Source organism: Mustela erminea, chromosome 14, assembly GCF_009829155.1.
Source record: "Mustela erminea isolate mMusErm1 chromosome 14, mMusErm1.Pri, whole genome shotgun sequence".
Taxonomy (NCBI): domain Eukaryota; kingdom Metazoa; phylum Chordata; class Mammalia; order Carnivora; family Mustelidae; genus Mustela; species Mustela erminea.
Genome location: NC_045627.1, coordinates 13,107,537 through 13,130,954, shown reverse-complemented (window position 1 = coordinate 13,130,954; position 23,418 = coordinate 13,107,537). Strand labels below are relative to the sequence as shown.

At 46.2% G+C, this 23,418-nt stretch overlaps 1 protein-coding gene across 7 annotated transcripts in view; it reads left to right on the top strand.

Moving 5' to 3' along the window:
• Positions 1-3,056: 3,056 nt before the first annotated feature.
• The window catches only part of RYR2 (ryanodine receptor 2), a 756,727-nt gene continuing 736,365 nt past the window's right edge, over positions 3,057-23,418 (top strand). For all 7 annotated transcript variants that reach the window (XM_032312097.1, XM_032312094.1, XM_032312091.1 and 4 more), the window contains exon 1: positions 3,057-3,449. In XM_032312097.1, the coding sequence (XP_032167988.1) occupies positions 3,402-3,449 (48 nt within the window). In that variant the 5' untranslated portion in view covers positions 3,057-3,401. The remainder of the gene's footprint in view (positions 3,450-23,418) is intronic.

Sequence of the window (23,418 nt, the reverse complement as noted above, 5' to 3'; positions counted from 1 at the left end):
TTCCATCGTGTGTGTGTGTGTGTGTGTGTGTGTGTACATACCACATCTTCTTTGGGCTCTTTCCATAATTTGGCTATTGTAGATAATGCTGCTATAAACATTTGGAAGCATGTATTCCTTTTGAATTAGTGTTTTTGTATTCTTTCAGTAAATACCTAATAGTACAACTGCTGGGTCATAGGGCAGCTCTACTTTTCACTTTTTGAGGAGGCTCCGTACTGTTTTTCAGAGTGGTTGCAGCAGATTACATTCCCACTAAAAGTGCAAGGAGGTTCCCCTTTCTCCACCTGCTCGCCAGCATCTGTCCTTTCCTGACTTGTTAATTTTAGCCATTCTGACAGGTGTGAGGTGGTATCTCATTGTAGTTTTGATTTGTATATCCCTGATGATGAGTGATGTTGAGCAACTTTTCATGTGTCGAAACAGCCGATTTTTAAAAAATACTGTAAGGGAGAAATTCCCATAGCTTTTAGTAACTTTAGTAGTTTCTTTTTTTTTAAATAAAAACTATCTCAATTTTTATAATTATGAAATATTGAAAACATATCAGAGTACCAAAAATAATATTACACCCATATATTCACCACCAATAATAAACCACTTGCTGTATTTCCATCAGTTCTTTTAAAAATAAATATGATGAATGATTCTTGAACATGTTTTTATACTTTTAGTATAGATTAAAGATCCATAAACCTCATAGTATTGTATTTTTGTGTTAAAGTCCACATAAGTGGTTTTACAAAAACCCTTTGTTTGCTGTCGAAGACTTATTATACGGTGAATATTGAGTACTCAGGCCATTGAGCATTGTATCACTTATGTTGAGAGAATTAAAGAAATCATAACGATAAAGCTTGTTAGAAAAATGTGTAGCTTAGCTTAATAGGCCAAAAGGAAAAGCTAGTGAGTTTGAGTTTTTATATTTTACCTACTGTATGGGGAGAATGGAGTAATTCCCAAACATACAGTGTGTATGTTTGCTTTAGCAGCAATGTCCACAATAGTCAAACTATGGAAAGAGCCCAGATGTCCAGGACAGATGAAGAAGATGTGGTGTCTACATACACAGTCGGAATATTATGCAACCGTCAAAATGGAATTTGCCATTTATGATGTGGATGGAACTGGAGGGTATTATGCTAAGTGAAATAAGGCAATGATCATATCAGTGATATGAGGCAGAGGATCGTAGGGGAAGAGAGGAAAAAAATGAAACAAGATGAAAACAGAGAAGGAGATAAACCATAGGAGACTCTTAAACTTAGGAAACAAACTGAGGGTTGGTGGAGTAAAGGGAGGTGGAAGGGATGGTGGGATAGGCTGATAGACATTGGGAATGATATGTGTTGTAATGAGCACTGGATAGTATATAACCTGATGAATCATGGACCCATATCCCTGAAACAAGTAACACATTAAATGTTAATTTAAAAAAAAAAGAAATGGTCTATGTATGCATCATTCTGCATAAAATATAGAAAAGTTCAATTTGATATGTCAAAAATTTGGAGGATCAGATTATTTAACATAAAATTATGAGCCCATTTCAGAATATAGTCATCTCTCATGGAGGACTTTTATCTTTTGTGAGAACTCTGATTGCTCATTTAGAAGCTCCTAGGAGTAAAAATTCACATAAATTGTAATAATTTAAGAATTAGTTGTCATGGATCATGATCCAAGAATATTTCAAGTACTTAGATAAGATGACTAGTACCATTAAATAGAAGAGAGCATTACTAGCCTTACCAGGGACAGAAGTATTTATAACACATATTCTTACTGGTATTCATTCTACTGGAAATATGCAAAACTATCTCAGCAAGTATAAAGTTGACGAAAGCTGCAAATAAAATGTATGCTGCATAGAATTTACTGGTAGATTTTAGAAACTAATTAGATGCACCAAAATGTGTAAGGTAGGTATGCTGATGCTAGACCTTCACTTTACAGTTTCTTCAACTTTGTTAGACTGACATTTGATAACTTTGCTTTGCATATACTCATTGTTGAGTATGTTTTTAAAAAAAGATCTTAGAGATCATGGGGGAGAGGAGATTAGAGGGAGAAGCAGAGACTCCCCATTCAGCAGGGAGCCTGATGCAGGACTCAACCCCAGAATCCTGGGATCATGACCTGAGCCAAAGGCGATGCTTAACCGACTGAGCCACCCAGGTGCCCCATTGCTGAGTATCTTAAGTGAAAGACCGGGAATTAAGACATTAGTGCTTGTCCAAATTGTCCAAATCAAACCCTGCATTTTGTTAGTTACAGCCGTTTGTCAAATGCGATGTGGTGAGCTATTGCGTGGATTTGCTCGAGGTAGGCATCGTTATTTACGCTCAAATTTCTTTGGAAATAAATGGCTTCCTGGTGATGATAATGGGTACCAAATTCTCTTTGCTCATCAATGATTCAAGTTTATTATATCCCCTCCTGTATTGCAATTCGTTGATTTAAAGTTTAGTCTTCTAACTCATGTCTGCCTTGTACCACAGGTGTCTGGCACAGGCACTCACCATATATTTGCTGGAAGAATCTGTTAAAATTCTGGGCACCGAGCACTTTGTATACATGACCAGTGAAAAGCGCGGTCCACGGAGACTGGATACTGCAGAATTCTCTTGTGGGTCAGGAATAGAGAGATCCGAATTTAAAATACCCTGTGTTGGGTAACTTAATACCCACTCCGTGCATCCCAGAGAAAGAGGATTCTTGGCGTGCCGTCCGAAGCGCTGCGGCACTTAGCGCCGAAGCCCCTGGGGGAGGAAGGAACGCTGAGCCCTGGGTTTCGCCTAAGGTCAGAGGGGCTGGTGCGAGAGCCCCAGGAGCTCAGGCCCCCGCCAGGTGGAAGGCTGTGCGCTCGTCTGCGCTCTAGAGCCCCGATACCCAGCGCAGCCAGTAAGCGGCGCTGGGCCTCGGGTTTGGCGGGCCCGAGCAGCGGGCTGCGGATTACCTGCAGCAGAGGGGAGCCGGCGAGCTCCTCCCCGCCCGCCGCCCCCACTCCCCGCCCCCACCGCGGCACCAGCCCCGGCTCCGCGGGCTCGGCGCACTCGCTCGCGGGAGTCTGGGCCGAGTAGTCGGCGGCGGCAGGCAGGGAGCGCGGGGCCGGCGCGGCTGGGCTGCGGGGTCACCCTCCTCCCGCACAGTGCGGCGCAGGGAGGCTCCCGCCTCGGCCGCCCCCGCCCGCGCCTCCTCCCCCGCTCTGCAGGCGGGGACCGCCCGGCGCTCGCACCCGGCCGCCGCGGCCCCCTCCGCCCCCGGCTCCGGGCAGCGCCGCGGCAGTAGCGGCAGCACAGCGGCGGCAGCAGCGGCAGGAGGCAGCGCGAGGGGCCGCCGCCAGCGCCGCCGGGCTCCGCGGGGCTCAGGAGGCAGCGCCGGCGAGGAGGCGCGGAGCCATGGCCGATGGGGGCGAGGGCGAGGACGAGATCCAGTTCCTGCGAACTGTAAGCGGCGCGCGTCCTGTGTTTCCCCCGGGGACGGGGGCGCCATGCACCGGCCGGGGCCGGGCAGAGCGACGGCGGCAGCGGGGGCGCGCGGGCGGGGCGGGGTGCCCCGCGGGCTCCGGAGGAGCCGTGTGGGGGCGACGGGAGGGAAGGGTGCGTGTAGGTGCGCGCGTAGGGGAAGCCGGGGCCGGAGAGCGGCTGGAGCGCTGCGAGCGGGCGGGAGGCGCGCAGCCTGGGTCCCGGGGCGCTGAGGAGCGGCGCCTGGGAGCCGCGGGAGTCCGGGAGGAGGGGGCCGTCCGGCCTGACCTGTGGCGGGGCCGGCGCCTTCCGGAGCGCCGCGGGGGAGGGTGCGGACCGGGCGGCCCGCGCGGAGCTCGGGGCCGGCGGGGTCGCGCGGACTGTCGCCGGGAATTCCGCCGCGGCGCGGTTTCTCTGGCTTGCGGGCTGAACCCGCGCGCCGTCGCGCAACCCGGGGACTCGCCTACTTGGCGTAGAGCGCGCCGCGGCCGACTGTTCCCGGAGGGGGTGCGGGACGCGGCCTCCAGAGCTCCCCCAAGTCCGGGTGCTGCGGAGGGGAGAGGAGTCTCCCCCATGGTCACCGCGGTTCCCCGGCGCCGGCTTGCAGAACGTGGAAGGGATGGAAGACGAGAGAGTGCGCGCGCGCGCTTGTATGTGTGTGTGTGTGTGTGTGTGTGTGTCTGTGTCTGTGTGTGTGTGTGTGCGCGCGCGCGGGGGTGGCGGGGACATTGTGAACGTGTCGTTCTCCAAATGCTGGCTTACTGAATGCCTAGTGCAGCAAAGTGTGTGTGCGTGTATGTGTGCGTGTGTGCGTGTGTGTAAGGGCAGGGTGGCTGCCCGGAATTTCCACACTGGGTGGCAGCAGGGAAAGGCTGGCTCCACACTAATACAATTTTTTCTCCTTAAGTACCTCTTGGCACTGCTCCTTCCTCTCGCTGATTTGTTCTAACGCTGCAGATACTTCCCAGGCCGAGGCATTGCTCACCTCAAAGCTGGGACTGGAGAGCCTCTTGGCAAAAGAAAATGCCGTTAACTTCGCGTTAAGAATAACCTCGTTAGCGTTTGCAGCACCCCTTCCATGCTTTTCCTGCACTTGTCTCGGGAAGATCGTCCCTTCCAGGATTCCCCCACCCCCCGCCCGAGGACTGCAGCTTCTGCTGTTACTTCTTTCCTCAACAGAGCAAAAGAGATCACTTCCCAATTACTTCCAGAGTTAGGCAAATCATAGAGACGCTGAAATCTTGAAATATTAACCAGACAGTAACTTTGAGGGGTGAAAATAGTGCAGGTGATGTATTTGGGAGCTGAACAAGTGAAAAGGGTGAATTTGTCTGAGAACGTTTTAAGTGACCGGTTTTCTTTTTTTCCTTTTGCTCTTCTAATAGTTTTAAGGCATTCATTTTCACTTACTATTTGGGGTGGGGGCAGAAAGCCTTTGGAAAGGACAAAATCCAGGGTCTGCATGAGATGGAGAATGATCTGAAGGAATGGCTGTATGTTATGCACCATTACGTATGCTTTAGAAGTGCTACTGGCCCCAAATCCAGCTCTGATGAGCTGGAGGCTGTATGCTAAAACCTTGCTCATGGGGAGTGTTTTAAGCCTACTAGTCATACAGGTTATAATTATTTTTTTTAAGTGAAAAACTGTCTATAAGGTTTGAAAAAAATAAGAGGCATATGAAAATACGTTTCTCCAAACCACGAGATCTTTTGTTCAGGTGGACAAAATATTTAGTTGCTGGGTCATTTTTAAATTCAGTTTTTTTTTTTTTCTTCAAACTCTGTAGGGTTAAAATCAGCTAGAAAATTTTGGAAGGCTTCTTGCACTCAAGGGTTTCCTGCAGGCTTAAATGTTAAGCCAAGCTGGTTGGAGGTGGTTATCAGAATGCTTAATAGAGACCCGGGTAATCTGCTCGCTGATGGGGTTCTGCGCATATAAAGTAATGTTAACTCTGCACCACTCAACGGCTGCCTGTCAGCCCCAGCAACACCTCTGATAAGTGGGTCCTGTGTAGAGATCTGGCAGTCCTAAGCTGGGATTTTTCTTTTAATAAAACATCCGTAGGTTGTGCTGATGATAAATGACCTTGAAGGAGGTGGCACAGTGGAGCGGGGGAATTTTGTGTGTGTGTGTGTGTGTACTTAACATCTAAAAGGAAAACATGTCTTTTCCTCTAAGTTTTACAATTTCACAGGGAAATATGCAAACCTTTTACCAGCTCCTCTGCCTTCTGCCTTGGCTCCTTTCCATCTTATTCCCTTAACCTGAGTAGGTGAATGGCTCAGAAATGGTAAATGGAGTTACTAATGGAGAGAATGTTGTTCTTATAGTAAATTCTTCTCTTTTTAAATTTTTTTTTTTTCTGGGTATTTCTTTGTAGGGTGCTGTCTTGCGTTCGTGTCATTATGACTTCATTCTTTCTTTCTTTCTTAAGCTAATGATCCAGGGAGTACTAACAATTTATATATTGGCTAAAATAGTTAGGAATGAAGGACAAAGCTATTGTGTTTTTTTTTTTAGAAAGAAACAGTTAGTCATTAGGAGTCCTTAATGGTGAAGCTGACTGATCATTTCCTATATCTGATTAGAACACCTTAAGTATTATCTTTTTTTTTTTTTTCTCCAAGCACTGTAGCTCAGTGATGCACCCTTGGCATCCTTCTGTCTACAGCTTTTTTTCCTTCTTCTTTTTCTAGAAGAGGTTTGTGATTGCTGTTAAGGAGACCAAAGGTGAAACCTGGAATGAACTGTGTCCATGAGTTATGGCCACGGCTGTGAGTTAATTCTTCATCTGTGAAGGGGAGTTTTGCACCGGTTAAGCTTGCCAGCCCCTCTCCCATCTCCTTTCCATTATGCAATTGTGAGTTTGCTAACATTCCTTTCAAGTGCTTCTGTGGATGAACCATCAGCTTTGATTCAGTCAGCGGCTGCCCCACCTGCTGGAAGAGTGCCCTCCCTGATGTGTTTATCTTTGAGGGAAATTGAGAATGTGGATGTGGGTCCTCTGGGTGTGCTGGAGCAGAATCCTACCCTAAAATGAGCCCTCACCCCTAACAGACCTATCCACTGTCATATCCCAATGTGCCCGGGATTTGGAATGTGTGGTTTATTTTGTTGTAAAATTTTCATTAACTTTCTTGTGTGTCCATGAGCTGTGATTTGGTATTTAAAACCATGGGCCTCCGAAGTGATGCTCCTCTCTCTTTTTCAAGCCATCTTACAAAATTTTATACAAGGAATCCTGGACTTGAAGAAAACCCACGATGTGAAATGACCTTGGTCAAGGGTTGATTTTTCCAAGTACTTCACCTTTCATTTGCGTAGACCAGTTGAGTGACCCTTGATGTACACTGTGGTGTCTACTTTTGTACTTAGGCCTGGACTGAGATTGAAAACAGAATTGGGGCTGCAGAAATTACTCTGGCCCTCCGGCCTTCCTTTGCAGAATGAACCGTTTCACTGTGAGTTTCTTCACAGTGTTTGTCCATCTTGCTGATAATGATAAGAAGCATTTTAGAAAGTACTCAGCAATTAGTAGTAAGAATCATGAAGTGTAAACGCCAGTGCCTGATGGTATAAGAGAGATTGGACTGGAATGTTTAGCCCCATTTGTGGAGGTACAGGAAGGTTAATTGTACAAACTCAGGGACTCATTGGTGCGGAACTAAGACTGAAACTCAAATCTTAGGCTCATGTCCTTTCCAGGAGAGACTGGCTACTTATCAGTGCGCTGTTCAAGTCTGTTTTAGCTTTGCAGCAAACAGGATACCTAATCGCTTTTGTCAGCTGTAGGAATGTCACAGAGTACAAAGGAGAAGACTCTGAGTGAGCCGTGAGAATTTGCACCTTTTGCTCCTTTGATAATGAAGGCATGAGGAGCTTTAGATAGATATTGACTTTTTTTTTTTAAGGATCTGCTGGAAAGCACATCCAGGTTTACATAATCAGACTTTTTTTTTTTTCCCCCTCAAATATTGGTGTGTACACATTTGCAGGAAGGACAGACTCTGAAACAATTAGGCCACTAATTTATTTGGCATTCAGTCTTATTTGTGCTTGGGCTTCAGATAAGTGTTTTTATCAAGGCTGAATTCACTGAGAAAAGATTGCTACTTCTGGGGACTGTGCTCCTGCAGATAGAGCCCTTGGGGAGAGGGAGAGACACTGAAGCATGCATTTGTCTCCCAAAACTGTGACATTCTGGACATTTTTTTTTTTTAAAGATTTTATTTATTTATTTTACAGAGAACACAAGTAGCAGAGAGGCAGGGAGAGAGAGAGAGAGAGAGAGAGAGAGAGAGAAGCAGGCTCTGCACTGAGCAGAGAGCCCGATGCGGGGCTCGATCCCAGGGTCCTGGGATCATGACCTGGGCTGAAGGTAGAGGCTTTAACCCGCTGAGCCACCCAGGCGCCCCTCTGGACATTTTTTTAATTCAGAGAAACATCTGTTGAACACCTTCTGTATGCATGGTGTGATAGTTGGTGTTAAGGAAGCGTCCAAAATAAGGAGACTTGTTTGCAATGACAGTCACTAAGAAAAGGTTTAGCGGCTGGCATGGAACAATCAGGAAGAAAAAACACATGTAAAAATTCTAGGATATTAGTGTAGGAGGAGACCTTTAGAAAACATCCCCTGGTCTACCTCTGCACCTCCCCACCCAACATTTTGCAGCTAAGGAAGCTATAGCACCGAGAGCTGGAGATGCTCGGGCTCAGTGTCAGCCTCCAGATTGGGGGCTGTCTTGGTCACGCAGCTGTCACAATATCATAGACTTGGTGGCTTTAGCAGCAAACATTTATGTTTGTCATGGTTCTGAGGTCGGGGAATCCAAGATCAAGGTGCTGGCAGGTGCAGTGTGTGACCTTTTCCTGGTTTGCCAGTGGTCATCTTGTCATATCCTCATATGGCCGAGGGAGAAGAATCATCTCTCCTGTGTTTCTTGTTCTAAGGGTACGAATTCCATTCATAAGGGTCCCAGCCTCCTGACCTCCTCCAGGCCCCACATCCTACTAGCTCCCTCTGGGACTTGGCATTTCAGTGTGTGACTTTTAGGGGGTTGCAGACATTCAGTCCGTGACAGTGGCGTGGAGTAACACAGAAGGGGTGAGCATCTCTGCAGAAAGGTCGGAAAGGTCATGCCCAGAGCACCGTTCTTCTTTACAGAGTAGATTTAAACCCACTGTCCCATTTGATTCTTCTCTTCCCCTTCCCAGGCAGGGTTCACTGTCCACATCTGCTCCCGTCCTTCCGGCCACAGAAGAGGAAGCTCTTTCCTTCTCTCGAAAGTTGGAGTCATCACGTGTCGGAGAGCCCAGTGCTTGCCGCCTGGTCTGGGACCGGGACTCAAGCACACATTTTCCATCCTTTCCTTGCCTCCCTCACACTACTGTTCCTTCCGGTGGATGTGGAAGCACTGTCATTTCTTTTTTCTTTCTTTCTTTCTTTTTTTTTTTTCCCCCGGTCATTTCTCCCACCTCACAGTGTCTGGTTTGACCCCCGTGCCTCATTTAGCTGCTCAGCGCGTCCCAGTGTGGTCTCCACCCACCGCCTGTCTCTTCCCCTGCTGGTAATTGCTATGTAGCTTCTTTTACCCGTCGCAGCCACTCTGCTGGATGTTTCCAGTCCCCTCCTCCATGCCAGATACAAATGTTCCCCTCCACCCCTGTGCCTTCTGAACCCCTCACACTCTGCTAACTTCGCCCTCCCTTTGGAAGCTCCGCTGCCTTGGGACACATGGCACATTCAGAGTCATTTTTCAACATTTCAGTTCATGCTTTTGGGGGCTCCTTTAGCCTCTTGAACTCCAAGTCTGTGATTTTTCTCCAAAGATTCTCTCCCGTTTCTTGTTCTGTCTCTTCTGCCTTCATGAGCTTATCTGTGCCACGGAGTCTGGGATCCTAGGAATGAGAGTTTGAAAGGACTTAACAATGACCTCGTCCAACTCCAAGAGCCAGAGAACTTCTAGGAACTTTCTCAAGGTCATTCCTCCCTGTAGGTGAAGCCCACTGCTGATCTGAGAGTTCTCTGCCCCTTATTTCTAGCTCTCTGGTTTTTTTTTTTTTTCTTTTTTAAGATTTTATTTTTTTATTTGACAGACAGAGATTACCAGTAGGCAGAGGGAGAGAGGAGGAAGCAGGCTCCCTGCTGAGCAGAGAGTATGTGGGGCTCGATCCCAGGACTCTGAGATCATGACCTGAGCTGAAGGCAGAGGCTTTAACCCACTGAGCCACCCGGGTGCCCCTCTAGCTCTCTGTTTTGACTGCCCTTCGACCTCCAGACACACGGTCCTGAGCCCAGGTGTATTCGGTTCCCTGAGTGGCTCTTCCTCCCGGTGGCCCTGTGTTGGCCAGTGGCACTGCCGTTTTAAGCTCTAGCCCAGAAACAGCAGGTTGATCCTAACTGCAGAAGACCTGGGTCTGAGGCTTTTCTCCACCAACACCTAGCTTACATACTTGAGAAAAATTTAAAATTTTTTCTTACACCATGAAGGTGTAAGGTGTAAGGCACCTCAGAGGGATTTTTGAAGATCACACGATAGGATTCTTGTGGAAAAACCTATTTCAGTGCCTGGCTCACAGTAGGCACTCCATGCATTAATTGAACTCTTTTTTCCTCCCCTCATATCTCATCTGGCATCATCTCCTGTGGTGTTTTCCTTGGCACCTCGCTCAGATTTAGATTTCTTTCATACCCCAATACTTGTTCTGACCTTCATGGGCCTCTGTCCCCACCACTACTAGTCACCCAGCCTGAACTCTTTTTCTATCTGAATCCTCCTAAAACCTCGTGTTCACGCCACCCCTGCCCAATTCCAGATTCCTGTCACATCCAGTGTAACCGCTCTCCTTGGCTCATGACCCTCAATGATCTCATTTTTGACACCTTACTTGGGTTCCCCATCCTGCTGGAGCTTTTGGATTGCTCCAACCAGTTCTGACCATACCTTTTTCGAACCAACTCTTGAGCATCTCAGTTCCACACATTTTATCACTTGTGGCCCGAGTTTGGGTCCCCTGATGCTCTGTGGGAGGGTTGCAACTGTGTTGGTGAGGGATGGGGGGGGGGGGTCATTCGTTTCCCATGATGCTTAGCACAGTGTTACCTACAAGGCCAGGTTTAAGAGGAATCGTATGGTGATGGAAGACCAGGACAAGAGAAAAGTTCCTCCCTCTCTTGTCCCCCAATTAAATGTGAAAACCATGTGAATGGGTTCAAGTGCAGAAAGAAGGGATCTCTGTTGAGGGAAGTAGGCAACCAGTGCAGGTGGGAGAGTGTTAGTAAGATCCCTCCCAGAGGCAGAAGAGTAGGAGGGAGGCGGTTAGGTTTTGAGAGGAGGAGAGAGGAGGTGGGTGGTGAGACAGGCATGATGGTTGGCTTGGTTGGCTGTGGGAGGGCTGCAGAGGCTCCTGGGCCAGCAGGGGAGGGCATGCTGGCACCAGGCGTGTGAGGAGCATTTGAGAGAAGGAAGTTATGGAGACAGGTGACCTAAGGAGAGAAAGAATAAATGAAGACTTAAGTAGGTCTGAGTGATGGGAACTGCCCAAGAGAGACCCTGGGTCCCTGTCAGAATTTGTATAAGTGAGAAGCTTCTAGATGATGAGGTGACTTCCAGGACACCGTGGGGGTGTCCTATGGAATGGCTTTATCCACTTATTTTCATCTCTGTTAATCACGGCAAGAACATTGGAACATGAGGGGTTTTGTGACTTTGGGGTTGGAGTTGTCCTATGAAAATTCTTCTGTGGAAATCAAGTGGGGACTTGGCTTTGAGGGGCCCTCTGAGGTTGTTTCACATTCCCTGTTGAGTTCCTGGGGTCAGCCAAACTCAAATCATTTAGAAGGATGACTATAATAATAAAAAAAGAACCTGCCCTTGTGCTGGAAATGCATACTTTCAATGATTTAGGGATCCCTGGAAATTTTCATCCTGGTAGATCACAGGGTTGGTCAGTCACTGAACTTCGCTGCTTGTCTTCTCCACTGTCTCAGCTTCAAAGGGCTTCTCTGGCTTCCTATTACTTGGGTCAGTGAACAAGGGACCCATATTTCTGGGGTTTCCTAAAACATGACAGTTGGCCTCAAAGCCCAGATGGGAGGTGTACTTCCTGGTTCCTATGGCCCAGTAAAAGTTCTGTACTGATGTTTTTTGCCATGAAACAGAAATTGGCAAGTTTTCCCTGCCACTAACTCGGAATGTCTGGGGCACCTGCCTGTCGTTGCCTCCACGCTCACTAACCAAGCAGGGCTCCCACCAGAGTGAATGACCGAGAGAGTGGGAGCCACTGGCTGCCTGGGGTGAGACCTCCTCTAGGTGGCTGCGCAGTGACCAAATGATGATGAGTATTTGTCAGTTTACCAGAAAAAAACCTTAAATCTAGCTGGGGAGCTACCCAGATGTGGGGCCAAGTGACCAGAACAGGAGAATGTGCTGTAGGAACCCGTGATGGGGCCTTGCTGGGTCTGAGGAGGGCTGAGGCAGGCATTTCCTGTGGGCGCTGTGAGCACACTCTTATTTGCACGGACACACACTACTTAGTGTGTGCGTGGGGAATTCGTGTGAGATCAGTGAGTAAGGGACACAGGCTCATACACCCCCATCAGGACGGCCGGAGCGACAACTCACTGTGGTTAATTTATTTTGTCTGCTACAGTGAGCACTATGATTTTTTCCTTACGGAAGTTTTAGATTTAAAAATCTTTTTGCATAGTTGTTCCACTTCTGATGAAACTTTAAAATATTGTATTTCCCTCTGAGTTTAGAATTCGACTCCTAATGTTCACATGAACCCATGGATTTCATTCATATTTTAATACATAACCAAAGATACAAGGGTGCCTGGGTGGCTCAGAGGGTTAAGCATCTGCCTTTGGTTCAGGTCATGATCTCAGGGTCCTGGGATCGAGCCCTGCATTTTGCTCTCTGCTCAGCAGGGAGCGTGCTTCCTCCTCTCTATCTGCCTGCCTCTCTGCCTACTTGTGATCTCTCTCTCTCTGTCAAATAAATTAATAAAATCTTAAAAAAAAAGATACAAAGTAAAAGATACGGTTTTAGAGGACAAAAGAAAGATAAGAAAACAAAAAAATTATAGGAAAAATCAAATCCTTGAGAGTTGAGTGCATTGGGACATTATTAAAGTCAGTACTAACTGTCACACTGACTTCATAACCATTAATAGTTCTCCTCACTTATTTTTCCACAGCAGGTTTCTGGTTGTTGCACTAAATGGAGTTATGATTTCACGTCTGTGAGATTTCACTGGAGTTTATATTTCTTTCACATTCAAAGAAATTTTCCTTAAGAAATTGTGGTCTCTCACGTACACACACAAAACACATTCACTCTCCTGAGAGAAAGATAGTATTCCATATTTCTTTTTCACTAAATTTTGACCTTAAAGTGAAATTCTAGTAGATTAGTTCATGGGTGGCAATGAGAAGTCAGTTTCTGGTGCTGCTTCTAGTCCTTTGAAGGTCTTGTTTTTGTTTTTTGAAGGGAGTAAGCAACAGGGCCCGTGGGGGCACGGGCTGTGAGAGATGCCATTCTGATGGTGGCAGGACCAGAGACACACCCGCACCATCCCACGTGTCTTTCGGAGATAGTCTGGGAGACTTCTTAAGGTCATCCAAATAGTTCTAGAGGCTGACAGAAGTCATCTGAAGTATGGCGGCAGTCCCTGGAGGGTTACCCTCTCTCTGGTGTGGTTGGGAGGTCAGAGCTGTTTTAGATAGCTATCCACTGTTGGTGACTTTACTTCTGGCAGGTTCTTTTTTTTCTTCTTCTTTTATTATTATTGTTATTATTATTATTACTACTATGTTCAGTTAACCAGCAGATGGTACTATGTTACTTTTTGATGTAGTGATTCATTAGTTCATATAACCCCCAGTGCTCATCACCACTGTGCCCTCCTTAATACCCATCACCCAGTTACCCCATTCCCCTATCCCCTTCCCCTCTGTAACCCTCAGTTTGTTTCTTGGAGTCAAGAGTCTCTCGTGGTTTGTCTCCCTCTCTGATTTCTTGCCATTCATTTTCCCTTCTTGTTCCTAGGATCCTCTGCGCTATTCATTATATTCCACATTTAAATGAAACTATATGATAATTGTCTTTCTCTGATTAACTTATTTCACTCATCATCCTCTCCTTCAGTTCCATTCATGTCGATGCACATCATAGGTATTCATCCTTTCTGATGGCTGAGTAATATTCCATTGTATCTGTGGACCACGTCTTCTTATCCATTCATCTGTTGAAAGGCATCTGGGCTCCTTTCATAGTTTGGCTGTTGTGGCCATTGCTGCTATGAACAGTGGGGTACAGATGGCCCTTCTGTTCACTACATATTTATCTTTGGGGTAAATACCCAGTAGTGCAATTGCAGGGTCATAGGGAAGCTCTATATTTAATTTCTTAAGGAATCTCCACACTGTTTTCCAAAGGGACTGCACCAACTTGCATTCCCACCAGCAGTGGAAGAGGGTTCCCCTTTCTCCACATCCTCGCCAGCACTTGTTGTTTACTGTCTTGTTAATTTTCAGCAGCTTCATGTATATGCCACGTCCAGAATGTCTGCTCTTAAGCATCTTCCATGTATTTTCTCATGAAATCCTAACAAAAATCCCTCATAGGCAGGGACGAAGAAGTTTAGTCACCTGCCCCCTGTTGGCAGGTCCAGGCCTAGGCGCTAGGGTTTCAGGCCCAGGCAGGTGGCTCTGGAACCCAGCAGACACTCTCTGGGCCCCTTTCTGCTGTAGATGAATATATTTTCACACAGGAGGGAAACTCGATGCCATGCTTTTCTCTGTGGGGTTGTACTTTAAAATACCGAGTGTGAATTTCTTAAACTACCAGCGCCTTGCAGGATACGTACCACATGACAGGCTCTCATTAAATGTTTGTGGAGTTGAATGGAACGGATTCAGTGAGCCAGCATTTTGATAATAAATACAGAATAGAGCAATTGTGTGCCAGGTTGACTAGGTTTTCCTAATTCAAGATGCACACGTCGGGAGCTCAGTTTGTTCACAGCGTAATACCAGGTACGTGGGAGACGCTTGGGAGGTAGAAGACGATCGCTGACAGCTGAGGTGTCAGAAGAGCGGGGCGTTGTTCACATCAGCTCGGGAGCAGTCCGCTCGCGGTCCTGGAAGCCTGTGCTCTGTGTAAAGTCAGAGGGGACGACAGGTGAAGAGACGAGAAACACGTCCCTTATGGGGGGCTCAAAGACTCCACCTCCACGAGGTGGGCTATGTGGCCGTAAAAACACATTTAGATTTTACATAAGATGTGAAAATAGCACAAAAGACCGCATCCACAATGCAGAACAACACTTCGGATGGGAAGTGTGACTTCAAGAAAATGGCACATAGATTTCTGAAAATGCCCCCAAATTCCACTCCTGAGAGTTTCTGAAAAAATTTTGATTCATTTTATTTTTGGAACAGTGGAAATTTGGGGGGGGGGCATAGGTTAAGAGGTGAAAGTATACATCCAAGTGCCCTTTGGGGTTATTTATTTATTTTTAAGGATTTCACTTATTTGAGAGAGAGAGAAGGGGGAAAAGTGAGAGGCAGAGGGAGAAGCAGACTCACCGCTGAGCTGGGAGCCCAGTTTGGGGCTCGATCCCAGGACCCTGGGATCACAACCTGAGCCAAAGGCAGACGCTTCACCCACTGAGCCACCCAGGTGCCCCTCAAAGTGCCTTTTTGAAAGGGAAGACAGTATTTTAAAGAATCGTACTTCAGGGACATGTATAGTTATGAGCCTATAGGGCAGAACATGATTTCTTTCTTTCAGAGAATAGCAGCATGCTGAAAGATGATTGACACACATGAAAAATTTAGCGTGCACACACACACACATACACACACTCAGGCACACACACGCAGACATATGCATGTACACATATGCACACACACACTTACTGGCTTTAATCCCTGATGCCATTTTTCTTTCTTCTTTATCCTCTTTTAGAATATCCCTTCCATCTCCTCTGGTCCTGGACACATCTGCCACGATTTGTCTTTGGGGACAGTGCCGGTGGTTGGGCATTTTGATCATCTTACAAGTTCTGACTTGTAGGTTGAGTAGAAACATCAGGAGAGCATTTCCTCCTGAGTCACAGACAAATGAACAGCTGAGATGAATACTTTCTGATGGGCAGCTGTCAAGGCAGCTGAGAGCATCCCGTTCGGCTGCTGTCCTCTTTGTGACAGTAAAGGGAGCCATCATCTCTTGGAGAAGAGGTGTCACTGTTGAGTTGAAAGGTCTCACTGCTGCTGATGCGGAGACCAGTGTCCCTCAGGAAAGCCTGCAGAGCTGGCCTAACTTAAGTCCTATTTATGCAAAAGACAATACAGAAATTGGTAAAGAAGAAGAGTGGATTGTGGGTTTTTTTTTTAAATTTATTTATTTGACAGAGAGAGGGCGAGATCACAAGTAGGTAAAGAGGCAGGCAGAGAGAGAGGGGGGAAGCAGGCTCCCTGCTGAGCAGAGAGCCCGATGTGGGGCTCGATCCCAGGACCCTGGGATCATGACCTGAGCCAAAGGCAGAGGCTTAACCCACTGAGCCACCCAGGTGCCCCAAGAGGATTGTGGTTTTATCCCTTCTGTCTCCCATGCCCTATCTTGTCTTTTTTCTCCCACAGGACTGCTATGTATGTATGTATGTATGTGTGTTTGTGTATTTTATTTATTTGAGATCAAGTTGACATATATCATTATGTGAATTTTGGGCGTATAGCACGATGATTCGGTATTTGTACACATTGTGAAATGATCTCCATAACAGGTAACAGATCTCGTTAACATCCGTCACCATGCAGAGCTACAGAATAGTTTTTTCTCAAGATGAGAAATTTTAAGATCTACTGCCTTAGCAGCTTTCAAATAGACAATACAGTATTCTTTTTTTTTTTTTTTAAGATTTTATTTATTTATTTATTTGACAGAGAGAGAGAGAGAGAGAGATCACAAGTAGGCAGAGAGGCAGGCAGAGAGAGAAGGAAGTGGGCTCCCTGCTGAACAGAGAGCCCGATGCGGGACTCGATCCCAGGACCCTGAGATCGTGACCTGAGCCGAAGGCAGCGGCCCAACCCACTGAGCCACCCAGGCGCCCGACAATACAGTATTCTTATCTGTCATTACCGTTCCGTACATTACATTCCCAGGACTGACTCATTTTCTTACTGGAAGTTTGTTCCTCTTTTGATGCCCTTCACCCATTTCAACCACCCTCCCCTCCCCCACTGCTGGTCACCAGCCATCTGTTCCCTGTATCTATCTGTGAGTTTGGTTTTTTGGGTTTTCTTTCATTTTTTGATTCCACATATGAGTGAGATCTTAGAGTATTTGTTTTTGTCTGATTTATTTCCCTTGGTGTAATGCCTTCGAGGTGCATCTATATTGTCACAAATGACAAGATTTCATTCTATTCCTGTGGCTGAATAATATTCCGTTTTATACACCACATCGTCTTTCTCCATTCATCCATTGATGGACACTTAGGTTCCATCCGTATCTTCACTGTTGTAAATAATGCCGAAGTGAGCGTGGGGTGCAGATATCTTCTTCAGTTAGTGTTTTTGTTCCATTCAGTTGAATACCTAGAAGCGATTTTGCTGGATCTCGTGCTGGTTCTATTTTTAATTTCTTGAGGAACCTCCATACTGTTTTCTAAAGTGGCTGCACTAATTTCCATTCTTATCAACAGGGCCCAAGAGCTCCCTTTCTCCTGAACACCTGCTATTTTTTTGTCTTTTTGATAATAGCCATTCTGACATGTGTGAGGTGATAGCTCATTGTGGTTTTGGTGAGTCTTTTCTTTTAGTTCATTTTGAAATATCCATTGACTACCAGCCACGCTGGGTGCTGGGACTCCAATCTATCTGAGTCTGTCTTCCTTGATGGAGTTTATTCTGTCTCAGGTGGGCGGGATGGGGAGTAAGGAAAAAGCAAATGTCCTACTACAGATAACTACTATGGGAGAAGATTTTGAGGAGGGAGGGATCCGTGTCTGGTAATTATGGTTGTCCAAGGCTTCCTGGAGGAGGCAACATTTAGAGTTCTAGAATTTTTGGACTCCAAAGGAACGTCAGGTCTAACTCTAGGATGTTACAGTGAAGGGAAACGAGTTCGTCCAGTGTTCTGGCGACCATTCATTCAGCTCAGACAGGATGGCCGCCATTCGCTTGCTTCCTGCAGCAGTTCATTTAGTCCCTAGGGCTGTTGATTGCTTTTGGGCAGATCGGGAAGCCGTTTCGCAGAGACGTGATGTGACTTGCTCAAGGACAGCGAGGAACTATGTGATGTTGATGGTAAACCCAACATCCTTCTGGTGCCAAAACTCTTTTTTATCCTTCCCTCTTTCCCTCCTTCCATTCTTTCCTTCCTTCTTTCCTTCCTTGCAATGGTCAGGAAAAGTTGTGGAAGACTGCGAACATGGCCAGTAAGAAGACAACTGTGGGTGTCCCGCCCACCTCACTCATTTGGGTTATTGCTGCCTTTCATTTGTCTTTAAGCTATTTTGCAATTCTGTAGGTTGTGGGAAACAATGTAGCGATGATTCTGCGGTTCTTGTTCACAGAAACGCACAGGTGTCTGGTGGGATGCTCTTGCCGACGCTCAGCCGTTTTGCACTCGGCAAGCAAAGCAAGCAAATTCGTTCAGGTTTCCTGGTGGACTTTCACATGTGCACATTTTTTGGATTCTCTTTTGAACTTTTGTTTTTCTTTGAGAGCAAATGCCAGAGCACACAAAGTGGAGGGGGAGAGGGAGAGAATCCCAAGCAGGATCCCAGCTCAGCAGGGAACCTGAAGCAGGTCTTCATCTCCTGACCCTGAGATTATGACCTGAGCCCAAATCAACCCACTGAGCCACCCACGTGCCTCTGGGTGCTCCTTTGAACCTGCTGTAACATTATATCAGTTCTTTTATTTCTTAAAAATTCAGGAAAATCTCAGACCTTCTACATTTTTTTAATATTTTGTGTTTTCTGTTTTATATTTTATTTTATATTTATTTAAGTTCATTTTATATTTATTTAAGTTGTGTTTTTACCTTTTTAAAAGAAATCTTCAATGTCACCAACCTGCATTTCGAAGAACGGCAGGTTTTGATGAATGGGGGAGGGTGGGCAGACAGGATCCCAGGAGAAAGGCAACGTGAGTGGAGGCGGGATGGTGTTTGTGTTCTCTGTTTTCCCATCCCTGATGCATTTCCCCCTCATGTGCACCCTGCTCTGTCCTCCAGGATGCACCTCTTCTCCCTGAGCCCTGGGAAGAGTTTACTCTCCTTGCTGCCCAAGACACAGGGCTGATAAGAGCTCCCCGTTGTTGCTGTTCCCTCTCAGTTGGACCCCGTCACCCTCCACCTCGCTACCCTCCTACCCACTCCTCACTCCCTTCATTCAACACCTTGCAGTGAAGAATTCTCTGTGAGTGTCTCTTTTCTTGGAATGACCCCAGCTGGGACCCCAGCCAGGAGACCCCTGGGCCATGGGAAAGACCCCTGGAAAAGGGGCGGGTGAGGGCACGAGCTGCGGTGGTCCTGAGAGGGTGGGGAGCCTTGAGACTAGCAGGGGCAGGGATTTATTCTGAATTCATAAGGTAAGAAGGGCTTTTGAAGTTATTAGTCTGTTTTCTTTTTCTTTTTTCCTGCTCTCTGGGGAGGGAACTGGGTCAGAGCTGTCTGTTAGGAAGATTAATGTGGCAGCAATTTATAAGATGAATTGGTAGAGAGAGAGATCAGACAGAGACTGCAGGTCGGGAGCCTGTTAGGGGACAGTCGCCATGCAGTTGGTGCAAGATAATTCGGCCTCAATTTGCGTGGTGGTTGTGAGAATGAAGATGAGGGGGGAAGTTTAGGAGACGCTGTGGAAGAAGGATGGGTAATTGATAAGGAGAAGAATAAGACAAAAATGAGTTTAGAAGACTCCAAGAAATGTGGCCCAAGTGAAGGTTTCCGCGGAGGGCAGTGGGGTTAGTTTTGGACATACTGAATTTGAGGTACGTTATAGACTGGCTTGTGTCCTCTCCAAAGCAATACATTGGAGTCCTAACCCTCAGTTCCTTCAGATGTGACCTTATTTGGAGATAGGGTCTTTAAGAAGGTGATCAAGTTAAAATGAGGTCATCAGGGTTTGTCCTAATCCAAGATGACTGGTGTCTTTCCACAAGGGACGTTTGGAGTCCGAGTCATGCAGAGCGAAGATGATGTGAAGATACACAGGGAGAACGCCACGTGAAGAAAGGATTGGGGCCATGCACCTGTGAACCAAGGAATGCCCGAGACCACCAGAACCAGGAGAGAGACCTCACAGCCTTCCGAGGGACCCAACCCTGCTGACCCTTTGATCTCAGACATTGGGCGTCTGGAGCAGGGAGACGACAAATTCTGAAACACCCAGTTGTGGTTCTTTGTTATGGCAGTTCCGAGGAAGCTACTAGGGGTGCATTATTGGAAATGTGCATTCGGCCTTTTGGAGAGGGTGGGCGTCAGGAGATAGACATCACACCATTAGTGTGATAGTGAAGCCATGAACTTGAGCACGTAGCACTCTGGAGCAAAGGCAGAGAGGGAGGTGACCAAAAGTGCCTTTGATGTGGTCTCTAAGAGGAAGGTGAAGGCAGATGGCTGGCTGCAGGAAAGAGGTCAGGGTGGCCGGAAGCCGAGGTAGACAGAGGTAGATGACAGAAATGACCTTATCATCCCAGACACTGATGAGGAGGAGGGAGGGAAGGAGGGGTGGTGTTAGCTTGAGGGGGAAGCGAGCTTGACAGTGTATTGATTACCTTTTTTTTTTTCACATGAGAGAGACCATCATCTAAGTTATGGATGGAGCAAGGGTGAGGGTATAGGACAGGAGAGAGACAGAGACAGCCCTCCACCCGCTTCCGTGGCTGGGCTCACAGAGACACCGACCCGCCCGTTTGTTGAGCTATAATTGGCGCTTTACCTAATTTGAGAGCACACACTTATTTTCATTTGGCTTTAGGTTAGCTTTGCATAATTTCATTTTCTGCAGGGGACCTTTTGGGGAGCAGTTAAAGTTAGAGCTTCATTGGTTCTACCCTGGGTGTGTTTTGTTTGGATGTTGCCTGGTGTTGGTGATTGAATAATCTAGCTAGGCTTGAAGTGAGCGTGTCTCTCCTGAGAACGTGTGGGAGTTTATATTGGTGGGGTTTTTAAAATTTCTTTTTCCTTTAGCTACTCGCTCAGAAAGATGACAGGGTTTGTCGAGGTATTCACAAATAATTTTTAGCCCAAGGAAAGCGTAAGAATATATTCAAACAATTCTCTGACAGTTCTGATCCCGGGAACACATCGAAATATCTTAGGAAACCAAGTGGTTATGTTGATAAAAACTGCCCTTGGATCTCCTACTAGGATAAATAGCTTAGCTGTCTAAACAAACCAGTGATTTTTCAGAAAATTAAGCAATTTACATTTTCTGAGATATTTTAATTTCGACAAAAATTACGTTTTTATGTTATTGGCACAATACTGCAGTTAGAATGTATAGCTTGCAAAATTGTATTTTTTTTTTGATTCGAAGTAGCAAATGCATATAGCATCTAAGTACGCCCACCCCAGTTTGTCTTATATTTCACATCACTGATAAAAACGTAAAAGCTTTTAGCCAATGTCTGTACGAAAGAATGTATCTTAATCTCTTTACTGTCCTCAATCACTGCCTGCAACACTTTCTTCAAAAGAAACTGCTTTTGGGATGATGATGATTATAGGATCTGCCCAAACCTAGCCCAACCACATGCTGCTCACCATGCAGCAAAACAACATTAAGATAAAAGTATGTTACCTTTTGCCCCTATTAAATTAGATACAATATGTCTTTCCTTGTCTAATGTATATAGGTTTATCATGTACGTGTAATATACAGGTATATATGTATATGTGTATGCCAGATGTCAAACAAATTTATATAGTCTATAACACATTTTATTTATTGGAGGGAGAGGGAAAGGGAGCAGGGGGTGGAATAGAGGAGGGAGGAAAGAATCTCAAGCCGACTCTACACTGAGTGTGGAGCCTGACGCAGGGCTCGATCTCAGGACCCTCAGATTGTGACCTGAGCCGAAATCAAGAGTCAGATGCTTAACCGCCAGAGCCACCCGGGCACCCCTGCTTTGTAACAGTTTAAGAACTTTCTTCAATCAGTAAGGTACTAGAAGTGTTCAGATGTATCATCTGTCCTTTGGGTCTTGCAGGGACGTACCTGGGGATGCCAGCATTACCTACATAAGCAGAGGTCCTCACAGATCAAAGGTCAGAGACTCTACCTTTCTGTGTGTCGAGCCTCAGACTTAGACTTACCCAACGACACATATCCAGTTCTCACTCCTTTCTTAGAAAATGAAATCACTCTTGTGCAAATGTAAAAGAGGGTTTGGGCATGCCACAGGGAGAAAAACAGGGCTTGGACCAGATGATCTAGAAGCTTCTTCCCCATCCCTGGGACTCTACCATCTTTTCACCTGGTTGCAGTGCTTACAGATGCTGATCTAGAGAAGGGGGATGAGTAGGAGGATGGTAATACTCAAACACGAATTAGAAGGTGGGAGATAGCTACCTGACGCTTTCATTATAATGTGATAAGAAACCACCCTAGCTGCTGTTAGTAGAACATTTTCTCATTTCGGTCCTGCCAAGGACATTCTCTACAGAACAAAATTTTGAGTATTTCACACGACTGGCTGAGCATGAAACATGGCTCCAGTTATATCAAACAAAAATATTGCTCCGGAAGGGCCTCAAGCAGGGACCTGAATGTCAGTGGAGGGAGGTAGCCGTGACCCCATACATCACACTGGTGTCATGCAGTCACACAGTAGGGATGGACCAGAGAGACCCTTTCTCCACTGACTCTACAGATGGGCAGCGTGTGGCCCAGAGCTCAGTGGAGGGGGGGGCATGTCTGTAGATAACCCAGTGACTCAGGGTGTGGAAATGGGCTTTAAAATCTTAGCCTTAACAGCGATGCTGCTGTTGCCCTCTGCTGTGAATAATGGCAAAGTAAAACCTGACCCAAGCGGAGTCTGATAAATAAATCATGGAGAAGGACTTGCACATCTTTGCCTAAGAGAGAAAATGAGTAATGGCCCCCTCTTTTGCTTGTTCAGGCCATCAGGAGTCAACATAATTTAATAGTTCAGCTTCTAAGATAGGGCCAATACTGTGGATAAATGGAGTCTATTTTTAAGGTTAGATAAATTCAGCCTATTTTTATGGGCAGGGGAAAATTATCGCTGACGTGTTTTTGATAAGATTCTTTGATGCCATAAACGGAACTACTGAGAGCATAACAGTTTTTCACATGAGTGAGGGAGAGGGAAGAAAAACTACTGTAACTGATAGGAGAAATAAGGCTTTGTTTATATTTAGGCACTGAATTAGTATGTTTTGGGGCATTCATATTTAACTACACGATTGGCTTTGTGGTGGCTCCAGTTAATTATGAATGCTATAAACATTGGATTGGCCATTTTTTAGGCTGCTGTTCTCACTGAATACACTGAATGGGGCTCCTGGGTGGCTCAGTGGGTTAAGCCTCTGCCTTGGGCTCAGGTCATGATCCCAGGGTCCGGAGATCAAGGCCCACATTGGGCTCTCTGCTCAGCAGGGAGCCTGCTTCGCCCTCTCTTTCTGCCTGCCTCTCTGCCTACTTGCGATCTTTCTCTGTCCAATAAATAAAAAAATCTTAAAAAAAAAAAAAAAAGAATATACTAAATGGGAGGGACCATGATTATCTACGTATGTGTGTTTCTGCAGTCAGCAACAACACAGTCACTCCCTCTCACTTGCCGGGTATTTATGGGGTGCTGTGGGCTTATCCTAGAGCTTCCTTCTTCCTTTGTATTTTAAAATTACATTTCCGTGGAGCCACTAATGAGTCTCCTAAATAGGAAAGGGGTGAGGCTAGAATCCAG